This window comes from Misgurnus anguillicaudatus, chromosome 1 (genome assembly GCF_027580225.2).
Source record: "Misgurnus anguillicaudatus chromosome 1, ASM2758022v2, whole genome shotgun sequence".
Taxonomy (NCBI): domain Eukaryota; kingdom Metazoa; phylum Chordata; class Actinopteri; order Cypriniformes; family Cobitidae; genus Misgurnus; species Misgurnus anguillicaudatus.
In genome coordinates, this window is record NC_073337.2 from 19,819,629 (window position 1) to 19,842,293 (window position 22,665).

The following is a 22,665-nucleotide window of genomic DNA, read 5'->3' on the forward strand; positions in this document are numbered from 1 at the left end:
ATTTTACTTAAGCTAAATTTAAACTACTTTATGTTTATTAAAGGGGTAATGCATTTCATTTTAATATGTACCTTGGGATTCACTTACATTACATTAGATATTTGACGATTGCACACTATATATTTTAAAGATCCTTCGAGTGCGCCATGACCACAAAACACCGGCGAATGCTGGAAACCGTAAGCGTTTTTTTAACCTCTTTTTGTTCTGTCCAATAGTTTATTTTTGCTTCAATAAAACCCATTCATGGGTGTCCACGCTGACATCGAGTTACAAAAGTCAGTTCTGTCCACTTTGGCTTACATTGTTATCTGGGGAAAGCGCGATCTAAAATGCAACTGCGGCCGTGGCGCGGGCCAGGGTTAAGAAACCTGCTCGTTTGTAATTGGATTTATGTGCAGGAATGTTTTTCCAAGGCGCGACTTGTGAAAAGCACGCCATCTGCTCTCTATTAAAGCGCAGAACCGGTGTTCGCTACACAACAAGCAAGGAAAGCCCCAGACGCTTAGATCCATAGTGGGCTGCTTTATTACAGCACAAGGGACAGCTGAGGTTCCAACACACGGATGCCACGATGACTTGCTGTTGTATTGCTATCGTCACTCTTTTTCTTTCTAACATTTTTTTTCTTATTGTTTTCTACACAAAATCATCCTACATAATGTAAAGCTCATTCATTAAAAAAAATATAACTTGGATATCTTCAATATTGACTGAGTAAGGTCATGTCAAAGATTTAAATCAATGATTGAAATACGACTCTCTATCTTTAGTCTAAATTTATTCAATTTTATTGCTCTTTATATATTTAGTGGTGCTTGCTAAGGCAAATGCTTATCATTATACTTTGACATATGACATGTCAGAGACCAGACTTAAATGATGCCTCAAATTATGCGTTTTGTGCAGGAAAGGTGTGCTATTACTTTTTAAGTGACCAGACTTATGGTTTTCATATGGCGAATGATAAAACGCTTGGAAAACATCCCACAGAGGAAACAAGTATCATGTATGGGGCCAGAATATCATAAAGACCTGGCAACCACCCAAAGCACCCTAGCAACCACATAGCACAGCGCTAAAACACAAAGAACACCTTAGCGGTGACATATCAACAACCTGGAAACCACTAACAGCGTTTAGCATTTTGTTCCTGTAGCTTGGTTGGTAGAGCTCAAAGGTCCAGGGAACCAATCCAACATGCATTTTAAATGTCACTTTGGATAAAAGCGTCTGACAAATGCATAAATGTAATGCAATGTAAATGTAATGTAGCATCAGGGTGGTGAGGGACAAAGACAAGGAGAAAGAAAAAAGACACATTTGCATTTTTTAATTGGTGAAGGAAAGTGGGGGTCGTGTGCCTGTGTCTTTGACAAGATGGGGTCAAAGGTCACAGAAAGGTGAGCACGCTTGTAATTAGGCTCCTCTGTGAGGGTTAATATTTTAGTCCCACAAGCGCTGGACACTTTGTGTGTGTGTGTGTGTGTGTGTGTGTGTGTACGACAGCGTTTACACCACAAAGACAGACCCCAGGTTTGGAGAGTAAGTGTTCCCCTTTAGCCTCTGGTGTTAGGACCCTCCCTCTCCTCTGTGTGTGAAAGATTAGGTCCAAATTACACCACAATGTTGTGTGTGTGTGTTTGTGTACATGTAAAATAAGCTGAAAGACGAACCCACAACATGTAATATAAATTAAGGTGAGCTGTGGTTGTGGTTGTGTTGCATAGGCCCGAGTGATGTCCAGGTGGACAAAGTCTCCCCTGAGGTTATACCATCAATATATGAGGTGTATTGGTTCAAAATGGACAAAAGACAATATAACTAAAGCCTAGTCCTGGGTTAATCTAAACCTTGTCTGGGAAACTGCCCCTTAATGTATTTATTGGACAAAATTATCATTTGTCCAGACCAGACAGGGTGATACTCATATATACACCAGCAATGCAAATTTTTTATCCTCTTTTGTGTTTTATAGATTTTTTTTATAGTGTTGTAGTTATTGTCCTGGGCCCTGTCTTTATCAACTTTGCACACATAGCCAAACCTCATTAAATTCTTCTCAAAGCTGTGATTCACTTTATATTTCAAGCACAATAATGCAACATGCATACAAAATCTTCAATGCATATTTCAAAAAATATTTGTGTCCATTGTTCAAAGTTGTGAGACAAAATGAATCTGTGTGTGGGCATGTGTGCTGCAAGGTCATGCCATTCGCCAGTGCTGATGGCACCCCAAGAATATTTATGGTACCAATAGCCTACAAAGCACATCTTACCAAAACTTCAATCTCTTGATCTGGTTTTAAGAGTCCAAAGTTGTCCTAATGTGACTCTTTAAGACCCCTGTGCTCATAGTTTGCCTTTCCTCCCCTGATATTTAAGCTTTTACTCCATCCAGCTGCAATATAACGGCTGAACCCAGAGCAAACGCTCTACTCCGAGGCTGAATGATGAGGAGTGTTTGAGCAAATGCAGCCATGGAGAGAAAAGAGAGATTGTATGGGAGTGTGAGGAATAGATATGATCACAAAGAATAGAAATGGCAATTAATGAACGAGACGGAAGGAGATAGAAAGAGACCGAGGGGAGTGGCTGAGGTTTGTGTTTCAGACAGGAGTTTTGATGGTAGTTTAATGAAGTGTCCTCTACGAGGAACAAGCGCTTTGGAGCGAGATCACACAGTCAGAAACTCATTGACAGGATGGCTTTATTGGCACAGAGCCGAGATGCTCAGGGTCTGTGAGATCTAATAAAGGGATGAGGAGGGCCCCTGCTCAAACAGTAAACAAGAAGATGTTCAGATTAAAATATAACATGACATAAAAACATGGTTCTGGTACTTTAAGGTAGTTGTTATAACGCTGATATACACTCACCAAAAGGATTATTAGGAACACCTGTTCAATTTCTCATTCATGCAATTATCTAATCAACCAATCACATGGCAGTTGCTTCAATGTATTTAGGGGTGTGGTCCTGGTCAAGACAATCTCCTGAACTCTAAACTAAAGGTCAGAATGGGAAAGAAAGGTGATTTAAGCTATTTTGAGCGTGGCATGGTTGTTGGTGCAAGACGGGCCAGTCTGAGTTTTTCACAATCTGCTCAGTTACTGGGATTTTCACGCACAACCATTTCTGGGGTTTTTCAATTTATACCTTAACAGTGTGAAAAGGGAAAAACATCCAGTATGCGGCAGTCATGTGAACGAAAATGCCTTGTTGATGCTAGAGGTCAGAGGAGAATGGGCCGACTGATTCAAGCTGATAGAAGAGCAACATTGACTGAAATAACCACTCGTTACAACCGAGATATGCAGCAAAGCATTTGTGAAGCCACAACACGCACAACCTTGAGCCGGATGGATACAACAGCAGAAGACCCCACCGGGTACCACTCATCTTCACTACAAATAGGAAAAAGAGGCTACAATTTTCATGAGCTCACCAAAATTGGACAGTTGAAGACTGGAAAAATGTTGCCTGGTCTGATGAGTCTGGATTTCTGTTCAGACATTCAGATGATAGAGTCAGAATATGGCGTAAACAGAATGAGAATATGGATCCATCATGCTGTGCAGGCTGGTGGTGGTGGTGTAATGGGGTTGGGGATGTTTTCTTGGCACACTTTAGGCCCCTTAGTGACAATTGAGCATTGTTTAAATGCCACAGCCTACCTGAGCATTGTTTCTGACCATGCTCATCCCTTAATGACCACCATGAACCCATCCTCTAATGGCTACTTCCAGCAGGATAATGCACTGTGTCACAAAGCTCAAATCATTTCAAATTGGTTTCTTGAACATGACAATGAGTTCACTGTACTAAAATGGCCCCACAGTCACCAGATCTCAACCCAATAGAGCATCTTTGGGATGTGGTGGAACGGGAGCTTCGTGCCCTGGATGTGCATCCCACAAATCTCCATCAACTGCACGATGCTATCCTATCAATATGGGCCAACATTTCTAAAAAATGCTTTCAGCACCTTGTTGAATTAATGCCACGTAGTATTAAGGCAGTTCTGAAGGCGAAAGGGGGTCAAACACAGTATTAGTATGGTGTTCCTAATAGTCCTTTAGGTGAGTGTATGTTCAACTGTTCATTTTTGTGATTCATTTTATTTTAGCTAGTAATTTGATGTTATAGAAATGAGGCGTGTTGTTATGATTGACATGGGATAGACAATTCCTCCGATCTTCGAGGGAAGATTGAAAATATAACTATTTATTTTCAATTTCTGTGTTATTTCACACCAACAAAATGAGTTTTATTTTCTTACTCACGCCTATTACCTCTCCTGGGGCATAGGTCACCACAAGGGCTCTCCAGGCATCTCGGCCCTGAGCAATCCTCTCCAAGTGTCCTCAAGAGTAGCCTGTTCTCTTGACGTTGGCATCCAAGTCTCTTCCCTTGTGGGTTCCATGAAAGGGACTGTCTGGGGTTGTTGGAAACCGGTTTGCGTAGTGTGTGCCCCAACCATCTCCAGCGCCTTTGGATGATCTACTGTACTGAGTTTTATTTAACTTACCTTATTTTAGCAAGCCAGTCAAATGAGACGTCTAAGCGACATGGTTGAATTGGGCACGCGAGCGTTTGTGCGGAAATTTGATACCGCGGCTCCGCCTCCGGGTTCCACGGACGATTCCTTCTGCGCATGCCCTGGTTCCAAACTGATATTTTTGTGTATATGTCTCTGCCCATCGTCATACATTTTACGTTCAGTTCATTACAATTGAAGAAAGCAGGATCGCATCATCCATCTTTTTTTACAGTCTATGGTTGCGACAAGTTAAGGTGCAGTGTGATACCACACTTCTTATTAACAAGCTCAAATTTTGAAGTATCACTCATTTACACGGCATGAGGAATGCTGAAGAAGGTATGTGCTAAAGGCATTTCAATAACATCAAAGCTCATTGACATGTCTTGTGACAAAACACGCATATGACAATTACTCATGAGATCTGTGAGAACTGATGAGATTCAATGTTATTGACATTGTGCCATATTTAAACTTACCACATTGAAATGTAAGTTTCTATGTATACATATGTATTGATCACTCAATAAGATCACTCAAAAATATGAGCTTAGATGCAAAACCCTCTAAGTGCGTCTGACATGTTTTCTTGTAAATTAGCAATTTTTTCATCTGGCTCCATATGTTTAGGTTCAGTAATTTCACTTCTATTGCAATGAAAAGGTTATTTGTCAGTAATTGAAATGCCTTATTTTCACAAATGTCAATTTAGTCATTTCATTGCCGTTTAACAAATTTCAATGTCTTTCGCTGCAAAACCCTCTAAGTGCATGCAAAAATCTACGCTCACTCTGTCTCCAGTCATATTGTACTTTCTGAATAAAGGTAAAAAAGGTCAAAAATTATATCAGTATCGAGTTATATTCAGTAAACCTTCAGAATTTTTAACCGGTTAAAACCTTGACATACACGTCCCGTCAATAATCCAATTATTCTTTTGTGGACTTTTGCCAACAAACCGGTATTTCTGAATGGCCCAGGATTAAGTGAATTTGAAGCAAAAGTATTTGATAAATGTTCAATACATACAAGCGCATTCGGTAAATATCCTTTTATCTCATTTTTGATGGAGGTGGCGTTTAGTGGCTTTTGCATATGAGCTCTTCATATTAATAATTTTCTCTCACATAAGACATAAAATTAAGTTACAGGAGTCATTTGGATTACTTTATTAATGGATATATGTGCTTTGTGGAGCTTTGCCATGTTAAACGCCCTATACTAAAATAAAGTCGTCATACATCTGCATAATGGTAAATTATGAAAGAATTTTCTATATTTCAGTATTTCTTAAAAAGATTAGCTTGATATATCCGTGTTTTTTCTATAGGTGGAAATGGGTTGAAATGCTGTATCTGGCAGATTTTTCCTTAGCAGACCCATCATCCTACGCAGTTGTCATATTGGAGTGTGATCCACAACAGGGACAGATGTTCTGACAAATGGACTGATTCATTATCAGCTGCTCAATAACAACTCTTTCATCTTATCGTAAAACAAGTTCTTTTCACTGTAAAACCCGCTGTGGATAAGGGGGAATTCATTCAGACTGTGCTTCGTAATGGCTTTCACCAGGCAGCCCATGGGGATTGAGTGGTGGTCAAACCCCAGCCTGATGTATTTAAGTAAAGGCATTTAATCTGCCCGATCAGACACAGCTCTCTCGTTCTGGCTGGCGTGACACGCTGACACCTGGGTTCCACCGTTCCTTACTGGCGGGCGGCCTGGCACACCTGCTCACCCCACACACACACACACACACACACACATTTACATTCACACACACGCTGCAATGCAAACATTTCAACAGTAATCCTTACTTTAAAAGCTCCACGCGACTTAATGAGAAGGAATCCGGGGTCTATGTGTTACCTCGAATCTTTCCACCTACTTTTCTCTGTATTTCTATGTCTCTCTCTCTCTCAAGAGGGCATTTAGAGCTGCCCATTAACGGCCAAAGTGTGGATTTCCTGTGAAATAACGATTGTGCCCTCCACATGGTTCATGTCTAAATACTCAAGAACACTTAGTTAAACATGAAGCCCTGCGTACGGCAATCAGAATGGGATTGTTTCCAGCTGTGCCGGACCAACCGACGTCCAGAGCGAGAGATCCATCAGAACTATTTTTTTTATTGATGGTTTGGCGTATATTGGCTTTTCGGTGGGATTAAAGGGTGGGTGTGAAGTGGTCAGCCCTTCACATACCTCTGCTCTTTATGGAAGCATGATTTCATTTATTTCTTTCAGATTGCCATCTAACTATCGTGTGCCACGAAGGTGGCCTGGCAGACGACTGCTTTAATGTCTCGGATAGTTGATTTTTATTGTGGAGGACTTTGTACTGTAATTCCTCAGAAGTTCATATCCTGCATGCATTTTAATAAATCAAACGGCACCAAACAGAGTGTAGCTTAGTGAGCAATGACTGTTTTATGTAAATGTGTTAGACAGTATGATTTTCACAATTGGGGTTTTATGAATCATTTGCAAACTATGATTGGAAAGCATCAACTTGTTGATCTGTGAAAACTTGATTTTATTGAAAAGTTTTATTGGCAACCAAAGTCTGCATGCATTTGATTGATCTGCATGTCTTTCAACATATTTATTATTTGTTATTGTTACAAGATCCACTGCGCACAAAATGTCATAAACTGTAAACAATTATGCAATTAACATCAAAGAGTACTGCATTATAATCCGACGTGTAGACACTTGCGCATTTCTTTTCTCAGGGACATGCTTGCTCAACCAGCTTAATATTTTCTTTGCAGTGTACATTGACGTTTGTATACTGCATTGTGTAAACATCACCACCTTAATTGCTATAACTAATATTTTACGATTATGCAAAGTTACAGTAGCCTATCATATGCTTATTCATAAACAAATCAAAGATTCTCACTTTTATTACTCGAAGCCTATTAATGATATCGCATGTACAGTAAATGTTTATCATTACAGTGCATGCTTATGCAAATCCAAGCTAACCACAATGTCATGATCAGACATGTCTTAATAAGGTTATACGTCAAACTTCTAAGAAATGATTAGTACATAGTAGTGTGAGAGAGTATGAGAGAGAGAGAGTGAGGGGGAGAAAGAGAGAGAGAGAGAGAGAGCGCGCGCGCAACGGGATACGCTAAGATCCTTACTGGTTCATCACACACACACATACACACACCAGCTCGGACCTTATAAACAGTCCACCAATATTACACTGAGAATCATGAAATCAGATGCAATGTGGATTTATCAAGCTCTTCTGTGCGTTCTGCTTTTCGTGGATATGGGTAAGTCACCGTGCGTAATGCGCGTGTAAGTTACTGTAAAAGTGCGCTTTATTCATTCACTTAACTTATCGTATTCGAATCAATTACTGTATACGACTGATTTGTAAAAATATAACACATTGATGTCACTAATAGATCAAGGATGCATTGGATATTGGACGTTTTGCATAAAGCAAAAAATTTATTCAGTTTGGTGTGTTTTTATTGTGCGTATTCATATAGCATTTTATAACATGCAAATATCGGTTACATACCACGTGACAAGCTATTTAATGCAGTCTTTGCTTTTGCTGTAAGATAATATCTAAATATAAATATTTTAAGAGTATATTGGAGACAGTTAATCTATTTTACCCTTACCAATTTTTACAAATTTGCTATTTTTTACAGTTTTATTATTTTTTACCATGATTATAATAAGCTGTTAATTGCATTAATATCCTATCTATCTATCTATCTATCTGCACTCTTAGAAAAAAGTAGTTGTCACTGGGACGGTACCTTTTAAAAAGGTCCTAATATGTACTGTACCATTAAGGCATATTGGTACCAGTATGTACTGAGGTACCAAATATGCACCGTTTAGGTACAAAAGTTTACTTTTTGGAAAGGTACTGTCCCAGTGACCACTTTTGTGCCTTCTTGTACCTTTTATCTTTGTTTTGTGTTGCTGACGAGTGAAACTTGCCATCGCTTTTCTCTGGTACCTTTTGATTTTAATAATAAATTCTCAGCATTTTGGTGGGACACAGAAAAAGTGATATAGGATATGTAAACAAACAAGCAGGATTTAGTTGCAAATCTGTTGATTCAATCATTTGTTTAATTCTCATAAACTTAAACCTGGATTTTTTTGCACCCATCATGTAACCCTGATGATGAGGGATGCTGTGGTCTTTTGGTCAAAGTGCTGGGTTTGTAGCAGAAAGGTCATAGGTTCAAACACAAGGCCATGATCATCCTATACATCAAGACATTCAAGATTCAGAATAATAGTTGATAGTATCAGTTTTTGGTTGACTGGCTGGTGTCTAAATTACACTTCTTAAGGTACATTGTTCAACTCCACAAAGGTTGATCCGTGAATCAGCATCGCGCCCCTTACTAAGTCTTTTGACCTCAGGTTGCTCCCGGAGGTCTGCAGATAAAAGTCACCATGCATGAAAGCATCAGTTAAATGCGTAATTAGTCCAGCTCTCCACCGCGAAACACAAGCTACTTTTAGTCCTGTTCCAATGGAGTGAATTCAACGTTCCGATTGATGCTAAATAGCAGCGACGTGCAGCTGCAGATGCGCTACAAGAAAATGTCCAAAAAAGCTACAGATCACAGTGAAGGAGCCCCTCTCAGGTCGCACATGTCCCGGGCAAGAGCACATATGGAGTGAATGCGCTCTTTAAAGCAGGCGCTATCGACTCCCTGCGCAACATCTGGACAGAGCCAATTCTCCCATATTTCACCATCGCAAATATTCATCGGACCAGATGTGCTGCGTAAACACAGAACGAGTGGCTCTTCGGACTTCGCTAAAGCTTAAGGAAAGGAAAGACATTAGCGAGTCTGCTTGAACCCATTAATGCTGATGTTTCCTCAATGCGCATCCTCGTTGCTACCATAAACATTTTCCCTGCTGTTATTTAAGGAAGAGATTTAGCCAAATCTAATAAGCGGCCCAAGAGATAAAGACGTCCCCGACAGGCCAAAAAGAGGAATTTAAAGGAGTCTAATTGGGGTGCTGAAGGAAAAGATCAATGTTTGAAGACTGGACTGATGAAAGCCATATGTGTTCAGATGCGGCCCAAACATTAATAATAAAGTGTTCTCACCAAAACCACCTCAGCCACAGGAGTTCGGCAGGGGACACTGTGCAATACTGTACTCGTCTGAATCATACCGAGGTCTGTTACCTTACACCACTGGATTTTTAATAGTTTAGCAAATCACTTTGATAATCGGGGCACCGGGCCCAAAGCTACTGTGCAAGGCCTTTCTGAGTGCATAAACAACCTTTGGTACAGAGATGCGCAGAGTGCATTTACTTGTTTTAGTTTCACTGTGTGGCTTCGAAACTCACAGTGAAAGTACAAACAATGTAAGGTAGTGTGTGAAATGCTGACTAAAACTCAGCTTCTGCCAAACAGATTAGAGATGTGAGCTTGGCACATGTTTGTAAGCTGACTGTGTGAGTGTCCTCGGACCGCCAGAGGCCAATATATCATGACACACGTGTGTATGTGTACATGTGATAGTCTAGGGACCCCTCTGCTTGGCCCCTCATTCATTCCTGTAGAAGATACGGTTGTAAAGATTTAGCACTAACTGATTTTAGCGATCCAATAAAGAGGACATAAAAACTAATGAGCAATCGTTTTTATGAAAATGCGTTTTTATGTGATGGCTTGCTTGTTTGTTTATGAAATGCCTTTGATTTAGGGAATCTGTAGTTGTATGCAAATAAGATGCAATGTCTGTGCAAAGTGTTAAATGTCTGTGCAAAGGTAACATAATTACAACATGCCCCATTATTCACTGCCAATAGTTTTGTTGCAGGCCTGCTTTGAGAGAAAACAGAAATCTGCAAAAAAATATTGATCACAATAATTTTTTAATTTTAGATATTGAGCTTGATGCCAAGATAGGCTGGAATAAGTCACTCAGAAATATATCATTTGTGTACAAATATGACTCTGGGGTTAAAAATTAGAGATAAGAACACTTTTGCATATTTAAAAAAAATGCATTAAATGTACAGTTCATTAAAAAATAAAAAATATGTAATTGTTTACTCACCCTCAAGGGGGTCGGACACCGGACGCGCAACTCAGAGCCGTGCCATGTTAAGTCGCGTCTATGACAACTTGGAGGTATCGTAAACCAGTAGTGCACATTAAATAGCGTGAGCTTCGTCAGATAGCGTCTACTTCAAAATGTAAAATATACGTTAGCAGCCAATGTTAATCGTTAATGCTTTGGGACAAATATGATGTTATTTAATGTTAAACTATGTGAGTGGCGCTCTGTGGTGCGACAGGGATTTGAGAAACTTCCTGAGTCGTAGCTGGGCGGCGCCGGTGTGCGTATACTCATAGAAAACAATGTGTTCAATCTTTTTTAGAACGGCGCGGCACTGAGCTGCGCATCCAGTGTGCAACCCCCTTCATGCTGCATGAGTTTGAACACAAAATAAGATATTTTGATAAATTATGATAACCACAGGGATGATGGTACCCATAGACTTCCATACTAGAGAAAAATACTAAGGAAGTCAATACGTTTGCTTGTTAAGTCTGACTTCATGCACCGCTTCCGGGTCCAAACGATCTCAGATACCTTAGGGAAATATCAAAAAATCACGCTAATATACACTTGTATCATAATGCAAAACTACCAAAAAAAAAACGATCCTAATTTTTATCTCCATAACAAAATCCGAGATGACCAGACATGGATTTTTTACGAATTATTAATATAATGCTGTCAGTGAATCCGTGAGCCAGGATACTGCACACTGAAAAAATTGTGTAAGCTAAGTAAGCTACATTTAAACAAAAAAATTAGAAAAATAAAACAAAAAACTTTTGTTTATATGTAGCTTAAAGCAACACGAAAGAGTTTTTGCTCTTTGCTCCCCCTACAGGTTAGAAGCGGAATTGTCCATTACCACTGTCATAAATAATGTAGCCTACTGCAGCAAAGCTGGCTCTGATTGGATTGTAGGTCTGCCAAAAAGCAAATTTTTGTAGTTTTCACTCGAACTACAGGACCGCGACCCGACGGTTGTAAACTTCTTTAGTGCAGTTTTGGCTGATAGAGGGCTGCAAAGCGAATGTGAAAGTGCCGTTCACCCTGTTTCAAGTGGATGAACGACTGAAACTTTTTTGGAAACGGTAAAACAAAGCTCTTTAGGGTTGCTTTAAATAAATTGATTGCAACCACTTACCTTAAAAAAATTGAGTAAATTGAATGAGCCATTTTTTCAGTGCAGTAAGTTTATAAAATTTTTGCATAAACATTGAAATAAATAATTAGTTAAATAATATCCTTTATTGAATCGAATAAAGGCTTGGACCCAGAAACAGAATTTTTATCCTTATATCATGAATTAACAAGTGGATTGGTACTGTCTGTGTCCTTAAATCAATTTAAAAAATATAATCTTTTGTGTTCAACAAAATAAAGAAATGTAAAGGATGACAGAATTTTCATTTTTGGGTGAACTATCCCTTTAAGCAAGTTAATATATGTACAGTAGACATGTTTTATTATAAATCTTTATCAATTAATGCATTTACTATCATGGTAAGTGGTCTGTAGTCACCCAAAACTGGCGTGCAAGAAGGCACCGATTCCTGTGAATGATCCTTGGGTTGAAATGTGTATGCATGTACCTATTTGGATGTGCATGTGTTTATTCACCCCATGTCTTTTGTTCAGAGTGCAAGAAACAGACATTGCAGAGGTACCAGAAAACCGAAAACAGCAGGCTGTTGTGTACAGACTGCCCCGAGTCTCCACGAGTTAAGAGTTTCTCGCTAGATGAATGCGCACGCAGATGTAGCAAGAGCAAGAAATCCTGCAGGTGACAGATTCATGCAAACAAACACACCAAGGCTTCTGCTGAATCAAGAAAAATTGTATCCCATCAAATCAGCAACTGTCAACAATTAGTCATATATTGTTTAATTTGTCCTTAGGTAACTAATTGATCCTTAAAATTAAGCACTTATGACTCATGTCGAGTCTCATGACTCAGTCTCATGACCGAGCAACCATTAAGCAACAGCAATAAAATTCTCTTCTAGTAAATAATCAATTGAATGTCTGTCATCTCTTGGCTTTCCCTACTTTTCTCCTTACAGGGCCTTCTACTATGATCAATTAAACAGGAAATGCCACTTGCTTCCCTTCGACCGTTTCTCCGAAGGCGCGCAGAGAGAGCGAAAACCCAATTACGACCTTTACGAGAAGAAAGGTAAATATTTTTAATTCCTTTCGAAGTTCGTTCACACTTGACTTTTTACTCCGTCACTTCTTCCTGGAAAGTTTTGTTGAAAAGCCGTCGTTGATCATGAAATCACTCCACCACGAATAAATCCACCTGCGTCGTTTGTAAACAAAACGCGCTTGAGAGATTTGGAAGGAAGCAGAATGCAAAAATCGTGACGTTGAGATGTTGCTGCGTGTTTATGTTACTTGACGATTTTTATTTATGCCAGAGTCGTCGGTAAAAAAGTCTTGTTTGGAGAATTAAATTGGAATGTGAGAGATGCATAAACAGCATTTGAATATCTGCAGAATGTTTTCCACAGATTATGTAAAGGAGTGCATCATCGGGTCAGGTGTCAACTACAAGGGGAGAAGATCCTTCACAAAGACCGGGATTACGTGTCAAGCCTGGAATATGTCTGTACCGCATGAGCACAAGTAAAAACGTATTCTTTATCTTTATCTATTTGCTTCTCTATCAAATCACTGCATGCTACAAGATTTTAACTTGTTGCCCATTCATAATGTCTGTGAAACACATAAGATCACAGCGAATTCACACATCAATGCTGTTCAATGGTGTGCACGTGTGAGACGCTCTCAGTGTACTCACAGGTGCTATAATATATTTCAAAATCTAGACTTGCTTGTTTTTGACAAGCAAGCCAGCAGCAATAAGCATCTGCCAATGAAATTGTGGGAAGAGGGCGAGGCAGTGAATGTTAGAAACTGGCAACTCGACAATCTGAAACTCAAATCAACTTAAGAATCAACTGTATGGCAAGTTTACAAATTTGTACGATGATGGAATTTCAAAACCGCACGGTAGCTGAAGTGGGGGGAGGAGAATGATGTTGTTATAGTCTGTGATTAGTTATGTTAAGTGAGGGATTACGTTCGTCCAGCTGGTCGTTATCGTAAAATAAAAGAGTTGGGGTGATTGATTGATTGTCTTGTATCCCCCTGAAGGTGTTTTTTTGCAAAAACATGCAACTGGATGTAGGCCTACTACAGTACATTATCCTGTTTATTACATGGCTACTTGCCACATAAGTAAACAATTTTACGAAATATTGATTTGAAATATTTTACTAGCTCATCTGTGAGAAATGTTTAAATTCAATATAATTCAATTTTATTTATGTATCCCAAAGTAAGTAGCAAAGTACAACGCCTAAGATTAAACCATACTAGTGTGCGAAGTAATAATGTAATGTATAGAAGATAGTTCTAAATTAAGCAAATGTCAGCTGACTCCCAAGTAGTGTAAAAAAACTTTGGGACAAAACGTTTTTGGGAGAAAGAAAATTTTATAGGAATTAAAATGTAAAAAATTTAAATTAAAAGTTAAAGGAAGCGGTTGGTTGTCGCTGGCCAGATCCAGCAGAAAAAATACTACACAGTCTCAGGTAGATGCGTAAAAATAGCACGAAATGTGAAAATTGTGCAACACTTACGATGATACAGTCCTTCCAATTCACTTAAATTGCCTTTTTTTCTTGTCATTTTATTTATTGGTTTCTCAATTTTTTCTGTTTTTTTTTAATCATTTTCGCTTGGGTTTAGGGATAGATTTGAGATTTGCTTAAGGAGGTTATTTAATATACAGGTTTTATGTTTTTGTCTATTTTTAAGCCATGGTCACTTGAAGTTGGGGTAAACCAGTTTAATTCGCTTACCCGCCTCCTATCCCTACCATATATATATATATAAATATATATTAATTCCTCCCAAGGGTTTTTGTCCTTCTAGGAGTTTTTCCCATTGGGTTTTTTCCTTGGGGGTTTTTTCGTCCCAGGGAGAGTCAGCCAACATTGGCTTAACTTAGTACTTTACTGTATACGTTGCATTATTAATATGCTCGCTTGTACGGTTTAACCACTTTCTCTACTTCTTATATTATCTATTGATTTTCTGTGTTCTCCTCTACATCTTCTCATGTAAAGCTGCTTTGCAACAATTAAGACTTGTGAAAAGCGCTATATAAATAAAATTGAATTGAATTGAAAGAATTGGGGTTTGGGTTAGGATGTCATTTTTATGTAACAAAAAGTTGTCCTAACCCTAAACCCAAGCAACAATGGTTAAAAATAGCAAAAAATTGAGAAACCAATAAATTAAAAAAATGCGCAATTTAAGTGAAAGGGAGGGATTGGTGCATCATATGCACGCCAAATTGGAATTTGGCGTATGTATTGCACGATTTTCACACTTCATGCTATTTATATGCAACTCCATGGGACTGGGCTGAAAAATACTATAAGTACTATATATATAAAAAAATACTATACTATAGACCGTTTCAGCAGTAACAACATAAACAAGTGGCTGTCGCGGTCCGCATGAACTTCCGGTAAACTCCGCTAAGAAAAAATAACGACAAAGTTCTTTAAAGCTCCAGTGTGTACTTTTTTTAGTTAATTCTTAGCAAAAACCCATGTTTTCTTCCAAAAGTATGTGCTCATTCATGTGTAATTACTTCCACCCCACTAATCAAAGTATTCTCGTAAGTGTAGAATCTGCTATTTAAAATACATACGATCGAGTCGCTCTCTGGTTGAATCCATGTTGTGCCTCCATCTTTGAAATACATTCGCCGACGAGGGACATTCCTGAAATTCAAGCTCCGCCTTTCGCGCTTTCAGAGCACACTCAAGCTGGCCGCGAGCTGAAGCCTACGGAGGTTGCATGTGTAGGCGGTATACGTCATCAAGACAGTCTTATTTCAGAATATTAACAATTATAAAGCTGACATTTATTCTTAGTTAATTGTAAATTGATGTAATATGCTTATGACTTGCGAATGTAATGCTCAGTTAATTTAAATAAACCAGGCTTGATGACGTATGCAGCCCGGATATGCGACCTGCGTTAGACTGAATCCTTCGGCCGCACGCCGTGATAAACCTGCGATCTAATGCTTTGAAAGCCTGTTGAAGAACTGTTCTCGAGGACATTAAAACAAGTCGCCAAGGAAGCGAAACAGGGATTTTAAACGACAACGCGACAGGAAAAACATCAAGACCAAAGTCAATATTGGAGTTAGTTTTCCAAGATGGGTCTCATTGGACAATGAAGTTGCTAAGTTATCTTCACCACAGGTAATTCAGCATATTCGTTTACATCTATACAGTTTATGTTGTAAACTTGAAGTTTTATAGTTCCTTGGCTAACTATAGCACGGGTATGCGTAACACTTGTTAGTGTAAACATGCATGTGGTTTAATGTCTTGGAACAGCCACACGCCGTCTCTCCGCCCATTTATGTAATCTGAGGTAACTGTTAAGTTACTGAGATAAATGTTTTTCATCTTTTCTGACCATTAACACAAACACACGGTGTACAGCGCTATTTTTAGCCTTTCATTGATAAAAGCGTCTGATCTGCGCGTCTTTCGTTTCATTTTACAAGCGTGTGAAAGTTGAGCGATCTTATTTCACCAATATCAGAGAAAGCTCTTACATATACACGGACATGTAACGTTTACTTAAACATAAGCATTGGACTCTGACATATTAGTTCGCGTCCATTTAAACCTGTCATTAATCCAGCTCAATATTAAATGACAGAGGGACTTGTCCACAGACCAGCTCCTCAGTAATCTGAAGAGAAGCGGTCGAAAATGGACAAAAAGAGACGGATTTAAACACCAAGTGTAAACGTAATGTGTCTCTCTCGTCCACTTGTGATCTGATCGACGAGCCCCTGTGATATTTTTCCTCGCGTGGATGAAAAAGGAGTGTCTAAGCTACGTTTATGGTTGTTTTTTGTATGTGATTTTAAGCGGACATATCATGACAATCAGACTTTTTACATGTTTAACATAAATCTGTGTGCTTTGACGGATCACACGCAAATGACATTGCAAATTGTTCATTTTTTTCATTGCTTTTGCTTTGTAGCTACTGGAAGCCATGTTAACCTTGGCATGACACGGCCGGGCCACCGTACGAGTTAAAACGCGTTCCGAATGGGGGGGGGGGGGGGCTAGAAAGTAATATTCAGTTGGTTGTCATATAGACTTTCACCGCTTGATGGGAGTAGATCCTACACAGTGGAGCTTTAAATGTAGTTTAATTATAAAACAAGCAAAAAAACAACACATAGATTACCTAGGAAACCAAATCATGTGTTATTTTCGACGAGGATTTTGTTCAAGAGGTCAGTTTAGCAACTAGTCAGACCATTAAAATCACGTGCGTTAGATGAAACCATCTATAGACCGTTTCATCGGGCACACTTGCGGTGACGCGATAAGCGTCTGGTCCGAACTTTCCTTATGGTTTCTGTTTGTTTATTGGTCTGACTAGTTGCTAAACTGAACTCTTGAACAATACCTCGTCGAAAATAACAAGTTTGGGGTTCCTATGTAATCTACGTGTTATTTATTTTGCTTGTTATATAAATAAACTACTTTAAAAGGACTTTGTTTTTATTTATTCTTAGCGGAGTTTACCGGAGGTTACGTGAAGACCACGAAAGCCTAAACTAAAAACATATCTCTTTAACAAAGCATACACATAATTTGTCTAGTAAATATACTAATGCCGCAATAGTTAGCTTGTTTATGTTGTTACTGCTGAAACCGTCTATAAGATTTAATAAGAATTCAAAAATTAAATAAATTAAAGGGGTTCGAGGACGAGACATGGAAAGAGAAACAAAATCCTCTTGGCATAGGGGCTGCTCACATATAATGCAAGTGTCATACAGGATAATGGACGAAAGTGTGAACGGTTCGGACAAGCTAACTATTGCGGCATAAATATATTTACTAGACGAATTATGTGAATGCTTTGTTAAGGATATATGTCTTTAGTTTAGATCTAAATTGATTGACTGTGTCTGATTAAACCTAAAATGAGAAAAGAGACAGCAAAGTGATGCATTTAAACAGATAGTTCACCCAAAAATTTTAATTCTGTCATCAAAATTACAAACCTATATTTCTTTGTTCTGCTAAACACACAGGAAGATATTTTGAGAAATGTTTGTTTTAAGCACCATTGTCTCCTATAGTATTTTTCTTACATATTGTAGAAGTCAATGGTGCTTCAGCAGAACAAAAAAAATTATTCCGATATGGAACAACTTGAAGGTGAGTAAATAATGACAGAATTTAAATTTTTGGGTGAACTATCCTTTTAACATAAAAGCACTACCAGACTTTGCAATGTTACGACTGACCAATCAAAATCAATTCCAGAGAGCTGTGTAATAAACGTTTTTAGCACCGGTAACACAAGAAAAGGAAAGAAAGTGACTTTAATTTAATTGTTAATTGTGTTTTTGTTATGTTCGTATATGGTCTATTGACAGATTCACAATAATTCTTGCTGCACGATGTCTGCTTAAAATCTTTATTGTGATTGTTTTTGCGACCTGTCATCAACAGAAGTTGGTGCATTGAGTGACGCCTCAACCGGGTGAATCCGAGTATAAAGCCGGTTACTGCGGTAAAACGTTGCCAGGTCCTCGTTAGCCAAGTCGTTATGCGCTCTTCGAGTTTTGCTGCTTACAAGCTGTGTAAAGATTTTAGAGGTGAAAGAAAGATAGAGAAAGAAAGACAAAGGATTTATGGACTGAAGTCATGTTCTGTCTGCCCTCCAGCTGAGCTCACAAATCCGCAGACACATTAAAATACGGGCAACGTTCGAGACCTAAACACAGATGCTAATCCAGACCCACTCCCTGTGAATAACTGTACTCTCAACAGCTCCAACTCGGATCCCTTTGGAACCCGTCGCTTTTTCTCTTTCTTTCACATTTCGAGTGATTCAAATCTTTCTTTTCAGCTCTGATTTCTCAGGAAGTCTTAATCCAGTGAATAAATCTTTAGTCCACCTGCCCTGTCCGGTTAGCCAAGCCAAACAGGAAGGATGCAGGCCCGAAATATCATAGTTATGAGTTGCATGCACGTGAATGAATAAGCAAAGCTGGGTTTACTAGCGGACAACTTCGGATTCTCAATAATATCTCAGTTGTAGAGTTGTAAGGGGTGTGGTAGTGAATAGTGTTGCGAAATTGTTTCATATATGTGACCCTGAACCACAAAACCAGTCACGGGTATATTTGTAGCAATAGCCAACAATACATTGTATAGGTCAAAATTATCGATTTTATGCCAAAAAGCAGTAAAGATCATGTTTAAATAAGATATTTTGTACATTTCCTACTGTAAATATATAAAAAATGTATTCATCATTAGTAATATGTGTTGCTAAGGACTTCATTTGGACAACTAGATTTTTGCACCCTCAGATTTCATATTTTTATATAGTTGCATTTTGGCTACTTGTTTCATTTCTGACTTCTGAAGCTTCTATCACTGAATGTGTGATACCTTGAATTGAACCCATGACCTTTGCATTGTTAATGCATAGCTCTACAACTTGGGCTACACAGGACCCAATCTGTCAGACATACAAACATTTGGTTAATGGACATTTAGCTCCTTTTATTCCCATTGCACGTGTCCGGTGACGTAGCTAGTGACACATTATTACGCAGTGGAAACACGAGCTCAGACAGCGTGAGTTGTAGGTGGCATGACTATCAGATTATAATCAACCACTGCCAGGAAATGTCATTCTGTAGACGCAAATCTTCATATGCAATTTTCGAAAACAAACAAAGTAGATGTTTTCCAATAATTGACCTATTTCTGACCCGTTTGACCTGCTGGTGTTAACAAATCAAACATGCGTGTGTCAGTGGAATTAAAGATGGTTTAAAGTTTCTGAGTGTCTGTTGGCAGCATCAGTGGAATGGCTGGCTAACATCTGTTAGCACAACATCATTAGCTGTAGAGATCACAGGCCTCATGTGAAACCAGCCACAAGATCCAGATGCAGAAATGAAGTCCGGTCCAGCGTTACAGGCTTTTTGTGACCTAGTTGTTTAAGCAAGGAGTTTTGGTTTTATTTGGATGGTTTTTAATGTTCCTGATCTGGTGCCATTGTTTATTTTTGGTGTTGCAAGGGTAAAAGATCTATTCGTAGATTTGGGTGTAAGAGTTTATCCAGATTAATTCAAGATCAGTTTATTCAGATAATTTTAAAAGCAATGTCTTGTTGTATTGTTGCGTTTACAAGGTTTCTAACTGTTGGGCAATTCTCATTTGTGGCTCTTAGTTGGGTTACACTTTATTTCGATAGTCTAATTTATAGTCTATCTTAACTCTCATTCATTTGCAACTCCATGTCAGCTACTCATTAGTGTATTAGTGAACTGTTAAGCCCGATTTATACTTTTGCCCCATACCCAATGTGCAGTATGTTATGCATCAGTTTTCATTTATACTTCTGCATCATTTTAGGAGTATTGACAAGCATGTAACCAGTATTATCCACAGTATTAAGGCAAAAGCTGAAGAAGCGGCAGCTTGTTGTGTATGTTTTTGGAGACATGGTGGCAAAGCGACTTTTGTTACAGCCTAAATTGTTAAATATCGCTGATTAACTTCGTCCATCTTTATTTTTACCGCTGCAAGTGGAAAAGTTTATGAGGAAAAGCAACAATATTGCGGATTTGTTTGACCTGAGGGAGGGGTTCTAGCAGACCATTTACAGCTAAGACTAAGGGGGCGTGCACACCAAAGCTTTTACGCCCACGGCCGGCGCATGCTTTCAATTGTTTCCAATAAAATATCTGCGTTTTTCAAATAAGCCAGCAGCTAGCGGTTTTCTTCCGTGCAGAGTTGAAAAATATTCAACTTTGGGTGAAAAGCTCTGTTCGTCAGTTCGTCAGCTGTCCAATCACAGTGGAGGAGGGACGGGACATTACCACAGCAACCAACCGGCTCACAGCTCGAGTATCTACCAAAGCTCTCAGCTGAAGAAACAGCTGACATTCGGCGTCCTCCAGGCGTTTTCTGATGCGTTTAAAAGTTTTGGTGTGCACGCCCCCTAAGGGTACATGACAATGCGTAGGCTATGCTGTGCTTTCGACACAGAAGTATAAATTGGGCTTTAATGGTACACTCTCAGAAAAAAGGTACAAAAGTTGTCACTGTGACGTTACCTTTTATGTACCTCTAAGGTACCAATGTGTACCTCTGAGGTACCAATATGCACCTTTTAGGTACAAACGTCTTTTTGAAAAGGTACCGCTCTATTGGCAACTTTTGTACCTTTATAACTGTAGGATTAGGGATAGGGTTAGTTACTAGAATAGGTTGACAAATAGTTGTCTATAGTTAATCATATGTCTACAATCTAAATAAAGTGTTACCATTAGTTGGTCCAAGCTGGTTTAGGTGGTTCTTCAGTTGAAGTCAACCTTGTAGACCATGTGCACCTTGACACCTTTCCATTACCAGAATAGTTGGTCAACACCATTTATTGTGTTCTGGATGCTGGTGTCTAGATTTTACTTAGCTGACTTCTTGGTCAACCAGGTTCATGGTTATGCCTACAGGCTAGACCAGCATCAACACAGCACTTACTAGAAATTCATGCTGGCCTTTTCAGCAAGGCTGATTGATGGGGTTGTCCATGTTCTTCAAGACAGCTTGAACTGCTTGACCGTCTTGACTTAAATTCATCCTGTCATTCCCAACAGACTGGGAATAAGGTGAAATCCTTGCTACCTTTAACTCTCTCTGTCTCTCTTTCTCTCTCTCAATGTCTCTGTCTATCCATATAATTATCAAACAGTTTCAAGCCTGCCAGACACAAAAAATTTGACCTGCGCCAGAACTTCTGCCGAAACCCAGACAATGATCCGAGTGGACCCTGGTGCTTCACAGAACTCACCGAGACTCGACATCAGGAATGCGGACTGCCCCAATGTTCAGACGGTTAGAGTTTAATCAGTTGATGAAATTTTGTTCCCGAGCCATTCGCAGATGTTATGTGTTTTTACGTCTGTGCATATCTGTAATCTATATGTGATGTATGTGAGAGCACCAGTGCATTTGTGCTTATATATTTTGATGTGTATGATTTGTGTGTAATTCTTGTCTGCGTGTGTGTGTTTGTAGTGGAGTGTATGAGGTGTAATGGGGAAACATATAGAGGACCCATGGATCGCACAGAAAGTGGAAAAGAGTGTCAGAGATGGGACTCGCAGAAACCTCATAAACACACGTACCAGCCTCACAGGTACGCAGACGCAAATATGCACAATAACGCACACACACGGCACTGATTTACAGCAGCCTTCTCTATGCGTTCCATATGTACAGGCACGTTGATAAAGGTCTGGATGACAACTACTGCCGTAATCCCAACAACGACGTGCGTCCGTGGTGTTACACGATGGACAGAAACACACCATGGGAGTACTGCAACATCAGCGTGTGTGGTCTGTTCACATTTCTGTCTTTCTTGATTTTATAAGGAAAAAGTGTTTGGCTGTAATATTTAGGGTTGTGTTGGTCATTGTATTTATGTATTTAACGCTGATAAATTGTGATTAGATTTAAATGTATTACAAATAATGAAAAAGGAGGTTATTGTAACTGTATATATAATGTAACTATATATATATATATATATAATTTATGTTTTATATTCGCTTGCTCCTGTATAGCGAAGGTCAACACATACTGATAAAAATGTATACATTGTAATGCACTGTAAGTCACTTTGGATAAAAACATCTGCCAAATGCATAAATGTAAATGTTTTACAATGAAAGGAGAGGAAATACAGAAAGAAAAATATGTAAGGAAAAGATTGGTGAAAAGAGAAAAAAATATAAATAGATAACTTGTTGTGTAATGCTGCATTTATACCAGCCGTGGTAGAGGCGTCCAGCGCGAGTAATTTCAATGTTAAGTCAATGTGAAGACGCTTTGACGTGCGTATGGAGGTCTCACAGCGCGAAGGAGGCA

At 39.0% G+C, this 22,665-nt stretch overlaps 1 protein-coding gene across 1 annotated transcript in view; it reads left to right on the plus strand.

Annotated features, from left to right (window-relative positions):
• Window positions 1–7,644: 7,644 nt before the first annotated feature.
• hgfa (hepatocyte growth factor a) overlaps window positions 7,645–22,665 on the plus strand; it is a 31,836-nt gene continuing 16,815 nt past the window's right edge. Inside the window, exons 1-7 of the mRNA XM_055189760.2 lie at window positions 7,645–7,840; window positions 12,275–12,419; window positions 12,700–12,812; window positions 13,150–13,264; window positions 21,485–21,627; window positions 21,811–21,931; window positions 22,015–22,133. Coding sequence (XP_055045735.2) covers window positions 7,777–7,840; window positions 12,275–12,419; window positions 12,700–12,812; window positions 13,150–13,264; window positions 21,485–21,627; window positions 21,811–21,931; window positions 22,015–22,133 — 820 coding nt within the window. The 5' untranslated portion in view covers window positions 7,645–7,776. The remainder of the gene's footprint in view (window positions 7,841–12,274; window positions 12,420–12,699; window positions 12,813–13,149; window positions 13,265–21,484; window positions 21,628–21,810; window positions 21,932–22,014; window positions 22,134–22,665) is intronic.